At 38.0% G+C, this 23,427-nt stretch overlaps 3 protein-coding genes across 3 annotated transcripts in view; all 3 read left to right on the top strand.

Annotated features, from left to right (window-relative positions):
• The window catches only part of LOC132152859 (gamma-crystallin M2-like), a 38,913-nt gene that overhangs the window by 1,008 nt on the left and 14,478 nt on the right, over positions 1-23,427 (top strand). The window lies entirely within an intron of this gene.
• Positions 2,151-3,109, top strand: LOC132152871 (gamma-crystallin M2-like). Its single transcript, XM_059561809.1, has 3 exons — positions 2,151-2,232; positions 2,328-2,570; positions 2,803-3,109. Exons 1-3 carry the CDS (start codon positions 2,227-2,229, stop codon positions 3,073-3,075), a joined length of 522 nt encoding a protein of 173 aa, XP_059417792.1. The 5' UTR covers positions 2,151-2,226; the 3' UTR covers positions 3,076-3,109.
• LOC132152875 (gamma-crystallin M2-like) lies at positions 10,780-11,780 on the top strand. Its single transcript, XM_059561812.1, has 3 exons — positions 10,780-10,901; positions 11,000-11,242; positions 11,467-11,780. The coding sequence occupies exons 1-3, from the start codon at positions 10,896-10,898 to the stop codon at positions 11,737-11,739; spliced, it is 522 nt and encodes a 173-aa protein (XP_059417795.1). The 5' UTR covers positions 10,780-10,895; the 3' UTR covers positions 11,740-11,780.

Genomic DNA, 23,427 nt, shown 5'->3' with positions numbered 1-23,427 from the left:
CTAGAACTATGGATTCCTTTTCTCATTTACAACCAGGTTTAAATGAAGAAGGCTAAAATATTTTACATATATTAGTTACTTAAAGAAACATGCTATTAGAAACCTGAAAATTGCAATGTTTCAAGAACAGGGCCAGCTGGTGGGTTTGTAGGGCCCAAGGCAGAATCATGAAAATGAAAATTAGGAAAATCACGATCAATGATTTTATCTTTATTAGGGGTGTTACTGTACGCAAAAATCACAAATTACAATCGTTTTTTTCCTAGTTGTAGTGATGTTCACACTCGCGTGATGCCTTAGGCCGGTGACACACTGGCATATTGCACCTGTCAAACATAGTCTATTTTGCCGTCAATACTGTTGACGGTGTCCTTTATCAGTAGGCTTTATAGTTATGCTCAACATGAAGTATAGATATTGTTGTCGTGAAGACAAGATCCTGGTCTGTCGGCGGTCTCCCTCTATGTCACCTACAGTAGCAGCAGCGCGCCAGCGCCGTGTCAGGCACGATTCTGGTGTGTAAAGACACAGAAAACGCGAAGCAGCCGTCATGCAACTGACACGCAGCAGAAATGCCACGCTCACGCCATGCAGCCAGTGTGTCACCGGCCTTAGAATCAGCTGCAGGGCGGGATTTGCACTGAACACGAAGACTTCCGCCACTTAATATGTTAGTTTGGAAACACGAAAATGTACCTATGTTCCGCATACAAAATATTGCATTCGGTCATTCGGTACACACGTGCACCGAAAGCCCTGTACCGAAACGGTCCGGTACGAATACACGTACCGTTACACCCCTAATCTTTATTCTTTGACATATGACAGAATTTAAATTTTTGGGTGGACTATACCTTTAATAAGAAGCGACAGCATGTTTAGTACTATTAGTATTCTGTCATTTTAAGACCTGCATATCTAATATACAGGCACGCATCCATTTTTCTTTCAACTGTTTAATTTTCACTTTAGACGTAACAAGTGTGTTTATATTTAAACATTGTGTGTTTTTGACAGAATTAGTGCTATCAGATGCGAAAGATAATGTAGTCCAATAATCAGGCACTGTTTGAAAGGCTTTTTAGTGTGTGCACGCTCAGAAAAAGTGCATGTCAGAACTGCATGCTAATGTATATATATATATATATATATATATATATATTTATTTTTATTTTTTATTTTTTTTCAGAATTATTTCATTTTCACATAAGCACAAATCAAGAGAATGTCAAGGTTTGCTTGCAGATTTAGTCACCACAAACAGACCAAACATGTGAAAGAAAATAGATAAGCTGTATTACACTTTCCTTCGAGAAGAATTCATCTGTGTGTAGACTGCTATAGTGTAACTCCAACTTGCATGTTTTCCAGTGTTTTCAGTGCATGCAAATCTTGTTCCATAATGTAAAGAGAGTGCCTTCAAATGGCTTCCAGGTTGGGAATATTAAGTAATACACTGGGCAAAACACATCAATTTAAGAGAAAAGCTTGTTTCAGGATAAATAACCCAAGGGCAAATATCACAGAAACTTATGCTTGATAAATCAAGAGATGCAGAAATTGTGATCACAATTAAAATTATGATTAGCAAAATTATGCCAGTACACCCAACAATGCTACACACAAATAATGGAAACGTGGGTTACACAAAAGAGTTAATACCAAAAAAAACAAAAAAAAAACAAACAAACAAAAAAACCTAAAAACTTAAAATGTACTGTATAAAAGTAGTTTAAGTACAAAACCAAAAGTGACAATAAAATGGGTCTCTAATGAAATTACAGTTGAACTAAAACTGGATCAATCATGGTCCAAGTCTTGTGTAGTAGTACTTCAACTGAAAGTGGGCAATCAAAAGATAGATGCCTATGAGCATCATTTTCAAAAGAGTACCAAAAAAAAAAAAAGAATGACAAAAAATCTGAAGACAATAAATGGACACTCTTTGTTTAAGTCTTTTTTAGTGTTCCATATTCAAGTTCTTTGATTTAGCAAATAGAAACTTAAGAACTTCTAGATTCCTGAAAATGCGAGGACAAAAATCTACATACCATGCTTTAATGGCCTCTGTTCTAACCTGCAAAGTCAGGAACTGACTAACAATAGAGGCTATGTAGTCTTTAGTCTTGGTCTAGTATAAAGGTAGGGGTGACAGCAGTCAGCCAACAAGCAGAATCAGCTTCAGCTTCTCATTTGTGGAACTACTGAGGTTCAGCCAGCGCAACCATGAGGGTAAACTATATTCCACCTTCTAAACTATACAGTTTCTCTTAACTTACCATAATGTGGTATTTACTACAACTAAGAGATTAACTTTGAATTTTCAGGTCACCTTTTATGAGGAAAGAAATTTCCAGGGTCGTTCTTATGACTGTACCGGAGATTGTGCCGATTTCTCCTCTTACATGAGCCGCTGTCACTCTTGCAGAGTGCACAGTGGATGCTGGATGATGTACGATCAACCCAACTACATGGGAAATCAGTATTTCTTTAGGAGGGGAGACTATGCTGATTACATGTCTATGTTTGGAATGAGCAACTGCATCAGGTCCTGCCGCATGATCCCTATGGTGAGCTCCATGAACCTGTTGATGTATTTATTAAGTGATGATAGACAAAAGTCTTACATTTATTTCAACAATTTATTTTAAAATCCTTCAGCTTGAAAAGCAACATAGATTCTTTCAGAATGATGATCTGTGAGAGACAGACCTAAATGGATGCTGAAGATATATGTTTACATATGATAATGATTCTTCATGATTAATTTATACATAACTGCAGCATTTTCTTCCACTGCAGCACAGGGGATCTTACAGAATGAGGATCTACGAGAGGGAGAACTTCATGGGTCAGATGTACGAGATGATGGATGACTGTGACAGTATCATGGACCGTTACCGCATGCCTCACTGCCAGTCCTGCCATGTGATGGACGGCCACTGGCTCATGTATGAGCAGCCTCACTACAGAGGCAGGATGTGGTACTTCGGCCCTGGAGAGTACAGGAACTTCAGCAATATGGGTGGCATGAAATTCATGAGCATGAGGCGTATCATGGACTCCTGGTACTAGTGTTTCAATAAAATAATTTCTCTACAACACTAAACCTTGTGCCTTAAAAATCCTTACTGCCGCTAAAATTTCCATGTCTAAACAAACACGAATGAATTAAACAGACTCACAAATGAAACATAAGTAGACTCATGAGACTAGAACAGTGGGTTATTTTTCTCATTTACAAACAGGTTTAAATGAAGCAGGTTAAAATATTTTGAATTAATAGTCATTTAATGAAACATGCTATTAGAAACCTTTAATCCTCATAGAGCAAGTACACTGTCCAGAGAGCAGGGCCAGCTGTTGGATTGGTAAAACCCAAGGCAGAATCATGAAAATGCTCTTTTTAAATCTACATAAATCTACATATACAGGAAAACAATAAAAAAAAATGCTAATAAAACTGTAACTGTTCCAGGTATAGATAGGTATTTCATTCAGCAATTTCAACAAACTGTCCTTGTTTGTTTTGTTTAATTGTATAGCACATTTAAAAACAACTTAGATTGACCAAAGTGCTTTCCAATAAGACTATATATATATATATATATATATATATATATATATATATATATATATATATATATATATATATATATATATGTATGTATGTACAGTCAAAGTATTCAACAACAGAATATTCAACAACAAGCTCAACCAAATGCCTAGGCAAGTAGATGCCCTTTTAAACAAGATTTTAAATGACCCAGTGTCGTACAGCATCTGATCACCAGGTGCAGGTTATTCCAGAGTCGGTGCCACAACAGAAAAAGCCCAATCCCCTTTAGATTTTAAGATAGATTTAGGGACCTTTAACAGTAATGTGTGTGAATCGTAGAGTGAAATTGAATCATATCTGCGATATATTTAGGTGCTAGGCCTAATGCAAAGCTTTATTAACATACAATAAAACATCAAACTGGACTCTACAATTGACTGGTAAGCACTGCAATGAGGCTAACTTAGGGAAAACACTGACATGCTTCTTAGTCTCAGTCAGCAGCCTAGTTGCTGGATTTTGTAAAGGCTGCAGATGATTCAACAAAACAGCAGGCATCTCCAGGTACAAAGAATTACAGTAATCCAGTCTTGATATAATAAAAGCCTTCATAACCTGCTTCAAATCAGCAAACAATAGAAATTGTTTTATTTTTGCAATATTTCTTAAATGAAAGTATCCAGCCTTCACCATCGAGTTTACCTGCTATCCAATTTAAACTCATAATCAAAGACCACTCCCAGGTTTCTTACTTGCTTATGCATATTTAAGGAAAACAGTTTAACATGTGCGCAAGATGGCCTAATAGATCCAATTATTAGGCATTCTGTTTTTACCTCATTTAATTGTAAAAAATTCTGTAATTTAAACTCATACAAGAAATTCATCAGATCATTTAACTCATAAACATCATCTGTTTTCAATTGAAGGTACAATTGTGAATCGTCAGCATAACAATTATATCCAGTATTATATTTCTGACAGACAGAACCGAATGGAACCATGTATTTAAAAAAGTATTTCACAATTTTCACAATTGCTAAAACTCTAAAGACCATTCTCTGAACCCAATGCTCAGTGGCCTAAAAACATTTGTCGAATTAGTCACTTTATAGGCAAAATCTTAAACAAGTTCAGGTAGTTAAGACACTGTTTGCAAATCTCATCCACTCTTTTTGCAAAACTCTAAACACATTCTTACTCACTAAAACACATTTTGCACTGTGTTGCAAAATGGTAAATACATGTGGCAAAAGTTCAACACAACTACAACACAACTGTCATCGTTTACACACAACAACTCAAAATTGTTCACACTTGTTTCTAATGATGTGATCAAATCAGTTGTCTAGAATATAAGCCAGTACAGGTGGCCCAGGTACGTTGAGTGTTGATACCACAATGGATGGAAACAATGTGAGAGGCAGGGGGAAGAGTTCGTGTAAGAGGTGTTGGACGAGGAGGAAGAGTACAAGGAGAAGTATGTCTTTCTGTTACACTTACAAAACTATTTATTTATCTCTTTTACAGTTTTTTTCAATTGCTTAAGCACAATTTTGAAAACAGGGCCCGGTTTTTCAAACCCCTTCACACAATTAGCACAACACTACACCAAAGTAGCACAACACCTCAGATCATTTGCAAAATGAAACACTTTTGTCAAAACTATACAATGTCTTATAAAAACCTTATTTTGTTGTCATAACATAAACACAACCATCATATGGTCCGACTCTGTTTGAATCAGTTAAACACTCCTGTGCTCAACCTAAAACACTTTAAGCATTTACACAGAAAGTGTAAAAATAAATTCACCAACACCACATGACACCAATTGTGCAGACTGATGAAAATATTAATTTATTTTCATGTACTCAAGTCAGTCAATACTGAACATTTCAACAAAACATAAAACATTTTCCAGTTTTCATATATTACAGTATTACTGAACGTACCATTGTACTCTAAGCTTACAGTAATACTGTAACATAAATTACATATCCAGTTCAGTACCGAAAAAAACATCACCTCGTCAACATCACAGGCTATATTTTAATTTGCAAGGCAACGTGGGAAGAATCTTTTCAAGTGACAAATCCACCCTTGTACGGATGCTGGTTCAATTTGATCACATGCTTCCTCCATAGCTTGAATGAGGGGCATCTGGACATATGGCCGGAGATCATAAACCTTCCACCGCCATATTGAGAAGAACTCCTCGATGGGGTTCAGGAAGGGGGAGTATGGCGGTAGGTATTGAACTGTAAATTGTGGGTGTTGTTGAAACCAGTTTTGGACCAGAGCAGAACGATGGAAAGCTACATTGTCCCAGACGACAATGTATTGCATCTGGTCCCTTTGGTTTGCTGCTGTGATGATATTGTGTAATCTGTCTAAAAATGTAAGAATGAGTTCAGTGTTGTAAGGACCCAAGTTGGCATGGCAGTGGAGGACCCCATTCTGTGTAATGGCAGCACAAAGGGTAATGTTACCCCCACATTGCCCTGGTACATTGACAATAGCCCTGTGGCTGATGATGTTTCTTCCCCTTCTTCGTACTGTTGTCAGGTTAAATCCAGCCTCATCAATGTAAATAAACTCATGCGGGACTTCCTCCGCATCCATTTGCAAAACTCTCTGAAATACAGCAAAAGATCACATTGTGTAGATCCGTAAACTGTAGGTCCGCTATACAGTAAAATTACATGTACAGTAAAAAGGTTATGTGTGCAGTACACAATACTACAGTCAGTGAACAAAACGTACCACCACATATTCACGACGGAGGACTTTCACCCTGTCTGGATTTCTTTCAAATGGCACTTTATACAGTTGTTTCATCAGAACTTGATGTTTTTTAAGGATACGGGCTATTGTTGACAGAGAGACCTGTTGGACATTATTGAAAATTAGGTGATCATTGACAATATGGGCTTGAATTTCTCGAAGTCTGATTGCATTATTGGCCAAAACGAGGTTTATGATCTCTCTCTCTTGCTCCTGTGTGAATATGGGGCCCCTCCTTCTTCTGGGTCAAATCCTGACTGATAGCAACCCATTCTTTCATAATCACTTCTTGGAGTTTGTCAGAATTAGTGGGTTTTTGTTTGTCCACCCGCCTCTTGAGGATTGACCACAAGTCCTCAATGGGATTAAGATCTGGAGAGTTTCCAGGCCATGGACCCAAAATTTCAACATTCTGGTCCCCGAGCCACTTAGTTATCACTTTTGCCTTATGGCACGGTGCTCCATCGTGCTGGAAAATGCATTGTTCTTCACCAAACTGTTGTTGGATTGTTGGAAGAAGTTGCTGTTGGAGGGTGTTTTGGTACCATTCTTTATTCATGGCTGTGTTTTTGGGCAGAATTGTGAGTGAGCCCACTCCCTTGGATGAGAAGCAACCCCACACATGAATGGTGTCAGGATGCTTTACTGTTGGCATGACACAGGACTGATGGTAGCGCTCACCTTTTTTTTCTCCGGACAAGCCTTTTTCCAGATGCCCCAAACAATCGGAAAGGGGCTTCTTGTAGATGCGCTCACACCTGCCTGCTGCCATTCCTGAGCAAGCTCTGCACTGGTGGCACTCCGATCCCGCAGCTGAATCCTCTTTAGGAGACGATCCTGGCGCTTGCTGGACTTTCTTGGACGCCCTGAATCCTTCTTTACAAGAATTGAACCTCTTTCCTTAAAGTTCTTGATGATCCTATAAATTGTTGATTTAGGTGCAATCTTAGTAGCCACAATATCCTTGCCTGTGAAGCCATTTTTATGCAACGCAATGATGGCTGCACGCGTTTGTTTGCAGGTCACCATGGTTAACAATGGAAGAACAATGATTTCAAGCATCACCCTCCTTTTAACATGTCAAGTCTGCCATTCTAACCCAATCAGCCTGACATAATGATCTCCAGCCTTGTGCTCGTCAACATTCTCACCTGAGTTAACAAGACGATTACTGAAATAATCTCAGCAGGTCCTTTAATGACAGCAATGAAATGCAGTGGAAAGGTTTTTTTGGGATTAAGTTCATTTTCATGGCAAAGAAGGACTATGCAATTAATCTGATCACTCTTCATAACATTCTGGAGTATATGCAAATTGCTATTATAAAAACTTAAGCAGCAACTTTTCCAATTTCCAATATTTATGTAATTCTCAAAACTTTTGGCCACGACTGTACAGTACTGTTGATATAGTACATGCAGTAAGCAATGGATTTTCTGTTGACTGAAGAGAAGTTTCTCACCTGTGCTCTTGACGAAATGTCCGAACTATTGATGCCACCGTGTACCTGCTTAGGTTAGGCTGTACTCTCAATCCAGCCTCCCTCAGTGTTAGTCGGTGGCTTATTACATGGTCCACAATTGTAGCACGAATTTCGTTACACAGATTTGGTTGTCTTCTTCTTTGTGCATGTCCTACCCCTCCTCCAGGGCTTCCTCTCCCTCTTCCTCTCCCTCTTCCTCTTCCTTGGCCTCTTCCTCCACCTGGTACTCTCTGGATTCCCCCTCTCATCCGCACTCTCCCTCTTCCTCTGACACCATCCATTTTTGTTAAAGACAGGTAAACTTACCTGTTGCCTTTTTATAGTGCTTTAACCTGATTGGTGTGTCTACAATTAAGCACCAGTGTGTGTGCACACCTGGTGCCTGTGTTTAACCATTTGGTTCATGGGTGTGCTCATTTGAAAGCCTTTGCTTTGAAATTGCAAGGAAATTACATCATGATAAATTTCTGTGTCAAATGCATACAAGTGTGTTTAGTGTTTTGCAAATCACTGTGTGTAATGTTTTGCAAAAGTGTGAAGCTGACAATGTGCTTACAGTTGTGCAAATCTAGGCCGGTGTTTTGCTCCTTGAGTGAAGGTTTTGCTAATTGTGGGAAAGTTCTAATTTTAGTGTGTAAGCAATTGAAAGAAACTGTATATATAGAGGGTGATTCCATGGAAAGGCCCAATGAATATATTTTTGTAGATGAAGCAGGGTTCAATCTGGCAAAGAGGAGAAGGAGAGGCTGGAACATAATTGGCCAACGTGCCATTGTGGAAGTCCCTGGCCAGCGTGGTGGCAATGTCACCCTATGTGCAGCCATAAGCAATGGGGGGGGTTCTTCACCATCGGGATGCTGCGGCAGAATGAGTCTCTCACTGACTTTGATTTTGCAATTGCACAATGTTTTGTGTAATATGCTTTGCATTTAGAGTTGTCTTTGTTCTTTGGGCTTACTTTATTTTTATGCTGAAAATACAGAAATTCTATAATGTATTACTTGCAGTACTTACAGTATGCAATATATTTGCTTTACTGAGTTGTGAATTATTTACTTTAATTCATGGCAAAATTATTTTCTATATGCAATAAAAAAATGATCTGTAACTACATGCCCTGGACGCTGTTGATGTAGTGTCTAATGAATGCTGATGAGTGTTTATATATTGACTGACTGTGTTTATGTTTTGAAAGCATTGTTCGATTTTGAGCACAGATCAAATGGCTTTGAGGCAAGAATTTGATTTTGCCAGAAGAGTCAGAGGTTTTGTGAATATAGTGTAAAGACTGGGTTTTGTGTTTAAAGTTTTGAGAATATGGGTGAAGGTTTCAAGAAATGTGTTTTAGCAATTGTGAAATACTGTAAACTATTTGGTGATACTGAAAACACAAGTCTACAGTGTGACAGAGATATATTGAATTATAGATGAAAACAAATAGTTGTGATGGTGCGGTGACATGATTAGGCTACAGGTTTTTTCATATATATATATATATATATATATATATATATATATATATAAATATATATATATATTACTGTAATGAGAGTCCCGTAGGTGGCCCCTGTACATTACTTTATTTGAATTGTCATCAGCCAAGAAAGATATATGTTTTGCCTAATTAAAAGTGTATTTACAGTATCCATCAAGAGGGTCTAACTGCTGAAAACTAACCAACCAAACCCCCAAGTCTCTTGAGTGTTAGTACTTTTGAGAAGCTTCATTATGTTTCAGAACAATATATAGCAACAACAGATTATGATAGAAGGTCTACTATTCAAAACTATTGAAATATCACTGGCATTAGTAAGGTTCCTAAGGGATTTATGCAAATTAAACTGTTCTTCAGTTACAAATCCTCAGAAACTTTCATTATGCCAAAGAGGAATGGTGAGGATCAAAACAATAAGTAGCATGAGTCCAAGTGCTGGATAAAATATGCTCTGAATTTAAAATCCAGGACTGGAGAGACAACAAACTAAGCCAAATGTAGGGGCTGCACAATAATGGTTAAACAAGTCATCACAAAAACAAAAACAATCACATTTATTAATCACTGATCACTGTCATTTTAATTTATTTTTTATAATTTTTTTTACATTTCTTCACAATTATTTCATTTTCACATATAAAAAAATCAAGAGAATGTCATGGTTTGCTTGCAGATTTAGTCATAAAAAAACAGAGCATACATGTGAAAGAAAACAGTCAGACTGGCTGTTACACTTTTATAATACCAAAATGTATCAGTTTAGAGACTGCTATAGAGTAACGGCAACTTACATGTTTGCCAGTGTTTTCAGCACATGCAGCTCTTGTTCCATAATGTAAAGAGAGCATGTGCACATGGTTGCAAGGTTAGGTTAAAATTGAGTAAACCATTTAGCAGAATATGTATCGATTTAGGAGAAAAGCTTGTTAGTGGATACATAAAAACAGGCAAATATTGCAGAAGATTATGTGGGTTACACAGAAGATTTAATAAATACTTAAAAAAAAGGCATCTAGAAAATATCTGGATATGAACCTGCAACAGAAACAAAAAGAACATAACAAGAACTTCAAATGTATAAAAGTAGTTTAATTAAATAATACAGTTGGATTAAAAATGAATCAATGATGGTCCAAGACTTGTGTAGTAGTACTTAAACTAAAGGTGGGAATTTAGAAGATAGTTGCCTATGAGCATTACCTTGAAAAGAGTACTGTTAAGTACCAAAAAAAAAAAAAAAAATGAGTGACAGAAAAATCTGAAACAAGGATAAATAAATTGACACTCTTTGTTTAAGTCTCTTTTTTAGTGTTCCATATTCAAGTGCTTTAATTTAGCAAATAGAAACTTAAGAACTTCTAGAATCCTGAAAATGCGAGGACAAAAATCTACATACCATGCTTTAATGGCCTCTGTTCTAACCTGCAAAGTCAGGAACTGACTAACAATAGAGGCTATGTAGTCTTTAGTCTTGGTCTAGTATAAAGGTAGGGGTGACAGCAGTCAGCCAACAAGCAGAATCAGCTTCAGCTTCTCATTTGTGGAACTACTGAGGTTCAGCCAGCGCAACCATGAAGGTAAACCTTGTTCTAATACCTATTCCATACAGTTTCACTTAACTTACTTTAATGCTGTATTCATTTAAACAACTATAAAATTAACTTTTAATTGTCAGGTCACATTTTATGAGGACAAGAACTTCCAGGGTCGCTCTTATGAGTGTATGGCCGACTGTGGTGACTTCTCCTCCTACATGAGTCGCTGTCACTCTTGCAGAGTGCACAGTGGATGTTGGATGATGTACGATCAACCCAACTACATGGGAAATCAGTATTTCTTTAGGAGGGGAGAATATGCTGATTACATGTCTATGTTTGGAATGAGCAACTGCATCAAGTCCTGCCGCATGATCCCTATGGTGAGCTCCATGAACCTGCTGACGTATTTATTAAGTGATGATAGACAAAAGTCCTAAATTTATTTTAACAATTTACTTTGAAATCCTTCAGCTTGAAAAGCAACATAGATCCTTTCAGAATGACGAACTGTGAGAGACAGACCTGGATAGTTGCTGAAGATATATGCTTACATAATGATTCTTCCTAATTAATTCATACATAACTGACTTTTCTTCTACTACAGCATAGGGGATCCTACAGAATGAGGATTTACGAGAGGGATAACTTCATGGGTCAGATGTATGAGATGATGGATGACTGTGACAACTGCATGGACCGTTACCGCATGCCTCACTGCCAGTCCTGCCATGTGATGGACGGCCACTGGCTCATGTATGAGCAGCCCCACTACAGAGGCAGGATGTGGTACTTCAGGCCTGGAGAGTACAGGAGCTTCAGCAATATGGGTGGCATGAGATTCATGAGCATGAGGCGTATCATGGACTCCTGGTACTAGTGTTTTAATGTTTCAATAAAATAATTCCTCTACAACATAAATCTGTGTCTAAACTATAATTATTTCTAATATTTGTACAGTATTGTAGTATTGAGGTACTAACACTTCAAAACACTGGCCATGCCACTGTATTTTATAAACTGTAGTATCATCAATATGGTACTACCATTAGTAATGTTGTATTCTTTTAGTTCACTCTTTGCTAATTTGAAAAGTTCTGGAACAGGTGTTATGGTTAGTTTATAGAATCATCCTTGCAAGGACTATTGTAATTCAATTCATCAACATAGGAGCATTTGTACTCGGTTCTCAAGCATATTAATCCTATGTGATTTTACCATTTTAACAACATGAATTGTGTTTTAACATGCTGCCCTCAAGATATGGGGGAAAATGCTCCTGTATTAGTTCCTGTTCTTTATTGATAACATAATAGTTCAATAATATGACACAAGCAAGAGTGCTGTTCTTTCTAATACCAGCACAACAATGTAGCATCTGCTTAGGATCATGTACGATCGTTTGGGCTTTATGTTGTAGGGATTCCTTTAGCCTTTTGACATTTGCATATAAATTACAGAATCTGGCCCCATGGCATACATTTATATGACTGCTTAATGGCTATGTTTACCCCCATTATCTGGAAGATACTGAACAGGTCTTCCCATCCGACTTCCAACAGATTCCGAGATAACTACATAGCCCTCGATGCCAGACACCAAAGGGGCCTGGCTGAGCAGCCAACTCACATTCTCACCACACACACACACACACACACACATTTTATTCATTTAGACTATAATTAACCAGTTACAAATGTATTTGGTTTATGCAATTATTGTTTGTATATTTCACTATGGTAGTAGCCTAGTTACAATTTTTATTTGTATTAGTTAGACTCTCAATGCTTATATTCAGGTATATGAGTGGATATCTGCTCTAAGATCTTTGACATATGTTGTCCTTGGTATCAACATGATCTGCTTTTTGAAAAATACACAGGTCCCAGGCACTCAAAAAGAATTCAGGTGGAGAAGGTAAACGTTAAGAAGCCTTTATTGTGGTATGGCCAATATCAAAATTAAAATGCCGACATGTTTCGACCGCAATGGTCTTCCTCAGGGCAAGGTGATCTGCTTTTTATTCCCCAAACAATTATGTACACTATGTGAGCCTAAAATGCATCATACTATTTGTACCATAGTTTGGGTTACCAGATAACCAGTTCATCAAGCCATTCATAAAATATGCAAATCAGGTGTCACTGAGACAAAGAAACACTTTCCCACTGAAACTATATGCCTTGTTATTGGTCAGTCCAACAAAAAGGGGTCTTACCGGGAAACCAGATAAAACCTTTTCCACACCCAAAAAGTGAGCTTCTCTTAACTTGTGGTTCCCTGGAGACTCACATCACCTTGGACACCTCGCAACTCCCCTTCTGAGGGAGTCCGATCTTCTGGCAGTTTTCACCAACTTTGTTGATTCACTTCAGAGCAGTCAATCCATGGATGAAATGACGAAGGTTTCACTCCTAACAGGATTCAACAGGAATCTATGCATTATACATGCACAGGGACACTTTAATCAGCAACTACAGAACCAATGCAAGTAACCGCTTGTTAACTATTTAATTGCGCTTCTAGGCTTTGACCCCTTTTAATTAAGGTGATGAGATTCTTTGATGGTTCTTAACAGGTTGTGATTTAGTTTATGATAAAATACTGCTATGACTCTCCACTGTCTTGCGCGTGAGCGCTCGCTCACTCTCTCTCTCTGCAGTGCATTCTCTCTCTCTCTCTCTCTCTCTCTCTCTCTCTCTCTCTCTCTCTCTGCAGTGCGCTCTCTCTCTCTCTCTCTCTCTCTCTCTCGCTCTGTCTGTCTCTCTGCAGTGCGCTCACTCTCTCTCTCTCTTTTGCTCTCTCTCTCTCTATCCATGCCTTCCTTGCGTTGGCATCTATGTTTAATGTGTGTATGTTTGTGTTTAGTCAGATGTTGCATGTTCCCCTGTAGTGTAGTTTAATAAACATCCGTATGTATTCACACTTGGTTGGTTTTTTTTTTGTTTTTTTTTGTTTTTTATTAGCAAACAAACGTACATACAAAATAGGTACTGAATGAACAATATTAACAATTCTTCGAGGCAGACATAGTTGCAAATACAATATGTAATAGTTATGTAATACATTAAATGCACAATCACAAATAGAAAGAAGGAAAAAAATAAATAAAATAAAAATAAATAAATAAATAAATAAATAAAATAAAAATGCAATTATAGATAGCTAATTTCTTACAAGGGGTAGCAAGTAGTTATTGGGCACTTAGTTCACTGAAGAAGCTGGCAACTGCAGTAGCTTTTTCATTTGAGAGAGCATCAAGAGAAGCAGCAAAAAGTTTAAGTTCATTAGAAAAGTGAGGAAAGGATGGAGGGGTTTTCAGAAATCTGCATTTATGAATGAAGTATTTAGCAACATCAAAAAGATTGTTAATCAAGTAATGTTGTGAGTAGTCTTTCTTAAGCACACCAAACTTAATTTGTTTGTATTCAAGGGGTTTACCCATGTAATTACACATGACATTTTACTGCACAATTGAGCCCAAAACAACTTTGAGTAATTACAATTAAAAAATATATGTTCTGTGGTTTCAATATCACTATCACAGAATTGACAAGAGTTTTCTCCAATATCAAATTTTGATTTGAGAAGTTCCTTAGAAGGGTATATATCATTTATTATTTTAAAATGAAGCTCTTTCACTTTAGGGAGACTTGGAAAGGTAAGATAATTCATTCTCATTTCCTTCACCTCTTTAGGGTTAAATTCTTTGAAAACATAATATCGTTTAATTCTATTTGGATGAAGTTTATTAATGAAGACATTTCTAATATATTTGTTATTACATTTATGATCTCTAATAAGCAATTCACCCAGACAAGGAGATGGAAGAGAGAATGTTACAGAGTAATGTGAAAGAATCCCTTTTACTAATAATACCATGTTTTTTGGTATGGCATTTACAACACTGTAAAACTCTTTAGGATGACATGCAAATCCATGTTTTAAACAGAAATCATTGTAATTGAGAACATTTCCATAACTGTCTGTCATGTCCAATAGGGAAAGAATATTATATTGAAACCAGTTTTCATAAAATAAAGATTTTTTATGGTGCAAAATAAAACGATTGTTCCAAATACAAGTATTGTGTGGACTAAAATTGTGAGAAAATGCTAATTTCCAACATAGGAGAACTTGTTGGTGGAATGCAGACAATTTAAGAGGTAATTTGGATATATTAAAGTCACATCTAATCAAAAATTCCAAGCCACCTACTTTGCTAAATATTGAGGAAGATACGATGAACCATAAGCAGTTTGAATTACAAAGAAATGATCTTAACCACTGAGTTTTCAAAACACTATTCATTATTTCTAAGTCAATAACATTTAAACCCCCTTCTTCATAACTGTGAACTAAATCATTTTTGTTAATATAGTGATGCTTATTTTTCCAGATAAAGTTAAACAATGCAATATTACATTCTTTTAGTAAATGAGGTGGGATAGCTAAGGAGGAGGCTGGATAAACGAACCTAGAAAGTAATTCCATTTTAGTCAATAAGACTCTTCCAAATATTGAGATATCTCTTTGTAGCCAGTTATTGAGAATTGCTTTTGCTTTTGAAAGATTTTTAACAAAATTTTCTTGAACACTTTGATTGCTATCTCTAGTAATAGTTATCCCCAAATATTTTACACATGTTTTTATGGGTATGTTACATAAAGAGTCTAATTCGCCGCCATGAATTGCAAGTAACTCACACTTGTTCAAATTTAAGTGTAGGCCCGATGCTTTGGAAAATAGATTAACTAGTTGAATGGCTTTATTAATCTGAAATTGGTCCTTTAAAAAGATCACTGTATCATCAGCTAATTGACTTATACCAATTTGTCTTCCAAATACACTGAGTCTATCAAAGTTGCTATTTTTATCTATCAAGATAGCAAGCATTTCTACTGCCAAGATAAATAGAAAAGGGGAAATGGGACATCCTTGTCTTATTCCTCGTGAAATGTTGAATCTCTGGGATGTTCCAAATGAAAGGGATATAGAACTATTGATGTCTTTATATAACATTTTTATGAAAGAAATAAATTTCATGCCAAAACCAAATTTTTCGAGGGAGTTAAATATGAAATTATGTTCGATCGTGTCAAATGCCTTTTTAAAATCTAAAAAGAGAATATAGCCATCATCCTCAATATATTCACAATAATCTAAAATATCTAAAACCAATCTGATGTTATTATGTATTGACCTACCTTTTATAAAACCAGACTGTGATTCACTAATTATTTGATTTATATTTTTCTTGAGCCTACTTGAAAATATATGCGCTAGAATTTTATAATCACAGTTGAGTAAAGTGATGGGGCGAAGATTATCTATATGTCGTGCATCTTTACCCGGTTTGGGGATAAGAGTAATTAGACCTTGTTTCATGGTTGAAGATAGTGAATTATTTTGGATACATTCGAGAAAGGCTTGAAATAATAGTTCCCTCAAATCTTCCCTAAAGAATTTATAAAATTCGGAAGTAAGGCCATCAGGGCCTGGAGATTTTCCTGAAGATAATTTATTTATTGCTTTATCTAATTCCTCTATCTTGATTTCAGCCTCACACAAGTCTTTAAACTCCTGGTCTAACTGCGGTATGCTAGTGTGTATATTATCAAAGAGAATATTACAGTCTGATACAGAAAAAAGAGAGCTATATAAAGAACTATAGAATTGAAAAATCTCTGAGGAAATCATTTTAGGGCAGGTACTTATAACACCGTTCACATAAAGAGAATTTATGGCATTTTTCTCCTGTCGCCTTTTTTCAAGTCTGCAAAAATAATTATTACTTTTTTCCCCTTTCTCTATCCATCTTGCCCTAGATCTTACATATGCTCCTTTAGCTTTTTGAATATATAAATCATCAATTTTGGATTGCAAGGATAAAATTTGTAATTTAGCTTCATTGTCCATTTCACTTTTATTACATAAATTGTTTAGTTCTCTTGTTAATTCTAACTCCATTTGTGTTCTGGCCTTACTTAAATTTTTACTAAATTGTATAGAAAATTCCCGAATCTTGTGTTTTAAATATTCCCATTTACTTATGAATGAGATTAGGTCCTTATGCAATGCTATATCATTAATTACGGATTTAATTTGTGAGCAAAAATTTTGGTGTTTTAATAAATCAGCATTGAATTTCCAATAACCCTTGTTATGTGTTTCTCTTTTGCCCGAGTTGAATGATATAGAGATACAACAGTGATCAGTTAGAGGAGCTGCAGATATTGAAATATCTTTGATAAAGTCGGTTAGGTTATTTGAGGTTAACCAATAATCAATTCTCGATTTGGATTTCCCATTATCTCTGAACCAGGAAAATTGTTTAAGATTTGGATTCACAGCTCTCCAAGCATCCACTACGTTATTATTCAAACAAAAATTAAAAACGGTAACATTAGGGTGAGAGGTATTAAATTTGGCGGAAAACGATCTAACGCTTCGTCCATAACCATGTTGAAATCTCCTCCTATAATAATATTATCAGTTGGGTACACAAGTTTCAACTCAAATAGAGAATCAGAAATTTCAGTGAGTAATTTGTTATTCAGGGGAGCACTGTTGTAGCCATACACATTGAATAAAATAAACAAAACGTCATTAATGTTTATAACAACTGAAGCCCAATGGCCATTTGAATCTGTCTCTACCTTTATAATTTTGCCTGGTAGGTTGTTGAACAGTATTGCCACTCCTGCAGAATGTGTGGAAGCATGGCTGAAGATGATTTTGTCCCCCCACTGACTCGTCCAGAACTTCACGTCATCAAGGTTGGAATGTGTTTCTTGCAAAAATACACAGTGTGAGTTTTTGCTTTTGCAAAAAAGAAAGAAAGCTTTTCTTTTAACAGAGTTACGAAGACCCCTTGCATTTAAAGAAATACAGGAAAAAGCTGATTTCACTGAGAACATTTAACCAACAGGAAACAAATAAAAAATAAAATAAATACGTAAAATAGGATAAACAATCAAATGAAAAATATGTAACCGTGCTCTAATGAACACAAAATAAGATATCTCTCAAACAGAGCACTGTAACAAAATCTCGCTCAACAGCAAGGACATAACAAAACATCCCACTTACACCTCATGCCAACACTTGAGGTAAACGAATGTGCACGAGGTTGTTGAAATCAACCGTCCTAGACAATCCGGGTGCCCTCTATGTAGCCATAAGGACCTCGGTAGTAGGCTTTCTTCCCTGCAGCTCTAGCCTCACTGATCCTCGGCCAAAGTGCAGCGCGGGCTTCTCGATCTTCCTTTGATAAATCTTCGCTGAACTTTATTCCCCTTAGTTTGCAGACATCCGAAACTTTGGTGGATCACCAGAACTCGTCTCTGTGTTTCCACATGCAGAACTGAATAATCACCTGCCTGGATTTATCCTTCGTTTTGGAGCCTACGCGGTGAACTGAATCCATGATGTCTTCAAGTTTGTGCTGCAGGTGAGGAGCAATTTCAGCTAACAGTGAGACGACTTCTCTTCGGATATCTTCGCCTGCAATTTCTTTCATTCCGATTACTCGAAGATTCCATCGTCTTTTGTGGCGTTCGAGCTCCGACGTGCGGCTTACCAAATCTGCGTGCGATGTGACAACAGAGGTGAGTTGTTTTTCGAACAGGTTTATTTTAGTTTTACAGTGCTTTATTTCCGCCGCGTTGAATTCCACAGCTTTTGTCAGGTTGACGATCATTATACTGTTCTCAGTAATCTTATGTTCAATGCTGCTCAGCTTCCCGTCTTGTAGATCGAATCTGGCAACTATGGTTTCCAGGAGAGCGACGTTGGAAATCTCAGGGGTTTCGTCTCCCTTCTGTTTCTTAGCCGGGGCTTTGGTTGGAGTGTTCTGCAAGGAGGAAGATTCTTTGCGTTTCTCTTTGCTATCGACGTGGTCAACTTCCATGACGTATTCGTGCTCGGCAAGAGCAGGAGTTTTTACAGTCATCCCTTTTTGTCCAGGGATAACTATTTTAGGGTGATTGGAAGCTTTTTTTGCTGACATAGTCCAATACTCGCTTATACGCAACAATTAGGATGTTTTAAAGTTGAATGTTAACATAAATCTCAAGATTTGCTGGAGAGCGGAGAAATGTCCATGTGCTTAGCCCGCCATCTTGTTCCCTCCCAATCATTCACACTTGGTTGTCTGTGTTTGCTGCTCACAGGATGAGGTCACTTTAACGTTCTGGTTTCGTTACATGCTCTGGGAGCATTGTATTACAGTTTTTCTCGATTGCTAAGACACATTTCTTGAAAGCTGCCCTCCTTTTCTCTAAACTGTGAACACAAAAAACAATTTTCAAGCTACATTATAAAACGTCTCAGGTTACGAATGTAACCATGGTTCCCTGAGAGGGAACGAGACACTGCGTCCTCTGAGGGGACGCTATGGGGAACACCTCGTCGTGACCCGTGTCTGAAGCATACTTTGAAAAACGCCAACGTGTTGGCCGGCGACAGCCTCTGACGTCACTACCAGCGCGACTATAAATACGCGCCTGTAGGACCCGTCACTTATCTTCTTCGTCTTCATTGACTGTTTTGTTTGAAGCGTGCATCTGAGAAACGACCAAAACGGTAAGAGCAATCTATTATTATTATCATCATGGCTTCCACTAGCAAGGCGTTTAGACAGTGTGTGCATCCGTGTCAGCGTTATCTGAAGACACACACACTCTTTGTGTCTCTTGTTTGGGCGAAGAGCACGCGCACGATGTCCTTGAGGGGGCGATCTGCATGCACTGCATAACCTCTAACAGCTCCTCATACGCAGGGCAGGAGGATTGAGAAGGCTCAGCCTCAGCTTCTTCGCCACTCTCAGACATCTCCTGCTCTTTCTGGGTAGAACCCAGCAGAGCACTAACTTCAGTGTCAGAATGGGTTAATGATAACGCATCTTCCTCCCGAAGTTCACTCTCGTTCGCCGCCGGAGAGTGTGAAAGGGAAAGTCCCTCAGCGAGATCCACCTGTGATCCCCACGAGCTCATTCTCCTCCGTGCCTCGGCAACGGCGGGTCCTGAGCCGCGGGATCCAGATGGCTGTCCCTCTTTCCTCGAAAAGAGAGACAAACGAGAGCGGAGCTTTCTCACAGAAAAACGCTTGAGATCGCCCCCTCAAGGACATCGCGCGCGTGCTCTTCGCCCAAACAAGAGACGCAAAGAGTGTGTGTGTCATCGGGTGTCAGATAACGCTGACACGGATGCACACACTGTCTAAACGCCTTGCTAGTGGAAGCCATGATGATAATAATAATAGATTGCTCTTACCGTTTTGGTCATTTCTCAGATGCACGCTTCAAACAAAACAGTCAATGAAGACGAAGAACATAACGACGGGTCCTACAGGCGCGTATTTATAGTCGCGCTGGTAGTGACGTCAGAGGCTATCGCCGGCCAACATGTTGGCGTTTTTCAAAGTATGCTTCAGACACGGGTCACGACGAGGTGTTCCCCATAGTGTCCCCTCAGAGGACGCAGTTCGAAGTTCCCTTGACAGGGAACCTCAGACTCTTCTTGCAAAACCAAACTTTCACCTCAAAACAGTTCAATCTGTGCTCAAAACTGAACTATGTTGTCAAATCATGCACCGACTCAATCAAAATTAAAAACACTACTGAACAGTCACTAAACACTACGTAGAAAAATAGAAAACACAATGCTCAGGACATGAAGCTGGAGAAATAAATGTTTATTGTTCACTGTAGGCTAAATGCATGTTGAAAAACAAAAAAAACCTGTGCATTTAGCACTTGTACAAAAAGACAAAACAGAAATCTTATGCTTTTGCCACTTGTGTACAGTAAGCCCATGTAAAAAATAAAGTAAAAAAATATACAAATAAGTGCCTTACTCAGCCACAGCATCATGCCTCCCAGTAGGGTCAGGCCACAGGACTTCATCCACATCACAGGCCACATTTTGTCTGGCCAGGCAACGGGGGAAAAAAACCCTGGCATGCCGTATCAAGGCTTGGCATGCCTCCACACCTATGTCACCACAGGAGATTTACCCTAGTGTAAGGTTGGCATCCATATACCTTCCACCGCCATGAGGAGAAGAATTCCCCAATGGGGTTTAGGAAAGGGGAGTACGGTCTTTTACAAAGATTGATAAAACCTTGGATTATATTCAACCACTCTCTAACCTGGAGGGCTCTGTGAAAACTCACATTGTCCCAAACAACAACATAGATGGGATGCTCATCCTACCCTAACAGAGCATCTTGCATGTGACTGAGGAAAATGAGGAGCTGGTGAGTGTTGTAGGGCCCCAGGTTGGCATAATGGTGGACAACCCCATAATTGCTGATGGCAGCACATAATGTGACATTGCCACCACGCTGCCCAGGAACACCAAAAATGGCCTGATGGCCAATCACATTAAGGCCTCTCCTTCTCCTTTTGGTGAGATTAAACCCAGCTTCATCCATGTAGATGTATTCATGGGGTCTTTCCATTGCATCCAGTTGAAAAACCCTCTGTAGAAATAGATATAGTTTTGTAAGTGATACGGAAAAAGTGATTTAGGCGACTTCAGTAAATCACTACTTCGGGTAATCAACATTGAATGTGTCTGGATATATGCCAACCTGTACATACTGGAATCTTTGCTCTTTGACACTGTTTGAGTTGCGATCAAAGGGTACTCTGTATAGGGTATAGCTGTTTCATGCGCAGTCTGTTGCGCTTGAGGACACGATCAACAGCAGAGAGGCTGACACTGTTGATGCCCTCAAAATCTACATGGTCCTCAATGATCTTCTGCTGAATTTCACTCAATTTAATGGCATTGTTCTCATGGACCATATCAACAATTAGGGTCTCTTGGTGTGGGGAGAACATACCTGTCCTCCCACCCCCATGTGGCAGTCTTTCAATTCTACAAAAAGAGAACATGGAGTTACAAAAAATATACATGGAATACTAGGCCTACAAACAGTTAGACCAACCCTCCATTACAATACTACAGTATATTGGTACAGTGATGTACTGAAACATATTTACTTACAGTTTACTGTGGTACCGTATATAGTATGTCATACAGTAATTGCTGTCAACATTTACATACTGTACTATAATGTCAAAAAAAGGTAATTACGTGTGCTCTTCTCTAAATCTTTGGATTATGGTGGACATAGTGAATCTACTGATGTTTGGTTGTACCCTTTGTCCAGCCTCCCTCATGCTCATACCATGGACAAGAACATGGTCAATCACAGTAGCTCTGATTTCATCAGATATTACTGTTCTTTGTCTTCACTGACCACCTCGACCTCCTCTCACACGAACTCTTCCTCTCAGATTTCTATCCATTGTAGGGCCTCACAAACCAGTGCTCTCTGAACTGGCTTACTGTATATGTTCCCTCACATCATAAGCCACAAGTGTGATCAATTTTGAGTTGTTGTGTTCAAATGGTGACATCTGTGCTTTATTTGTGTTTGACTTTTGTCACCTGTGCTCACCATTATGCAGCACGGGTGCATAACAATGAAAATGTGTTGGCAAGTTGTGTCTAAACAGGTGAAAAGTGCTTATGGTTTTGCCAAAAGAGTGATTGATTCAATCAGTGGGTTCAGGCAACTGAGCATTTTGTTCAGACAATAGGGTTTAGTGTTTTAGCAACTGAGAAAAACTGTAGTAGTAAAATAATTTTTCGTGGCCAGAGAAATAATTTTACTTAGAGTCAATAAACGATTAACACTGTCCACCCTGCAGATGAACAAATCATTTTATTGTACTATTAATGCTATAATGCTACAAGTAATTCCTGAAGATGAATGTAGTTAATAATAACCTGTTATGATTAATTATGTAAATCTCACTTTGAGCTAATTTGTTACAACAAATTTGATTGATTGTATACATCCATTCGATCAGAATATATTAATTGGCATTTTAGACACAACATTACCAATAATGATGAATTTGCAAAAGCTGAACTGTTGTGCTTCTCCAAGCAACACTAAGCAGTGTTTTGTTTCATTTCTGAATGAATCTGTTTTAGCAAAAATTGTGTGAATCAATGATTCACTTAACCAATCAAAAAAGTAACTTCGCTTCTAAATTAATCTTCTGTTTCGAATGAATCAGTTGAATAAATGATTTAGTGACACAATAATTGAGACTTGAAATTAACACAATACTGCTGTCACAGACACAGGCTACAAGACACAGAAGGTAATGGTCAAACTAAGTCTTTATTGACTAAGGTGATAGTGAATGCAGGGAGGGAGAGTGAAGCATGGAGAATGAGAAGATAAAATCAAGTCCTTAGCTGCTTGAGTCAGGCCTTGCATTCCAACGGATGGTTCGAGGAGTGATGGAGAATCGGAGCGGAGGAGAAATAAGATTGTCTGAGGGTAAGAACACACAGATTTATATAAGGGAGTCTGGTAAAGTTTAGGCATGTGAACGGTAGACCGGACGCTGAATATAAGTGAGATGAGAGCACTGATAAAAGAGAACTTGATTAGCTACAGCAGGTGATAGTGAGCTTGTGTACGTTAGTGCTGATGACTGTGTCGATAGTGGTGACTGAAGTGACAGTGACTCTCTGAC

The sequence above is a fragment of the Carassius carassius genome, chromosome 11 (assembly GCF_963082965.1).
Source record: "Carassius carassius chromosome 11, fCarCar2.1, whole genome shotgun sequence".
Classification (NCBI taxonomy): domain Eukaryota; kingdom Metazoa; phylum Chordata; class Actinopteri; order Cypriniformes; family Cyprinidae; genus Carassius; species Carassius carassius.
This window is presented reverse-complemented; position numbering and strand designations above follow the sequence as displayed.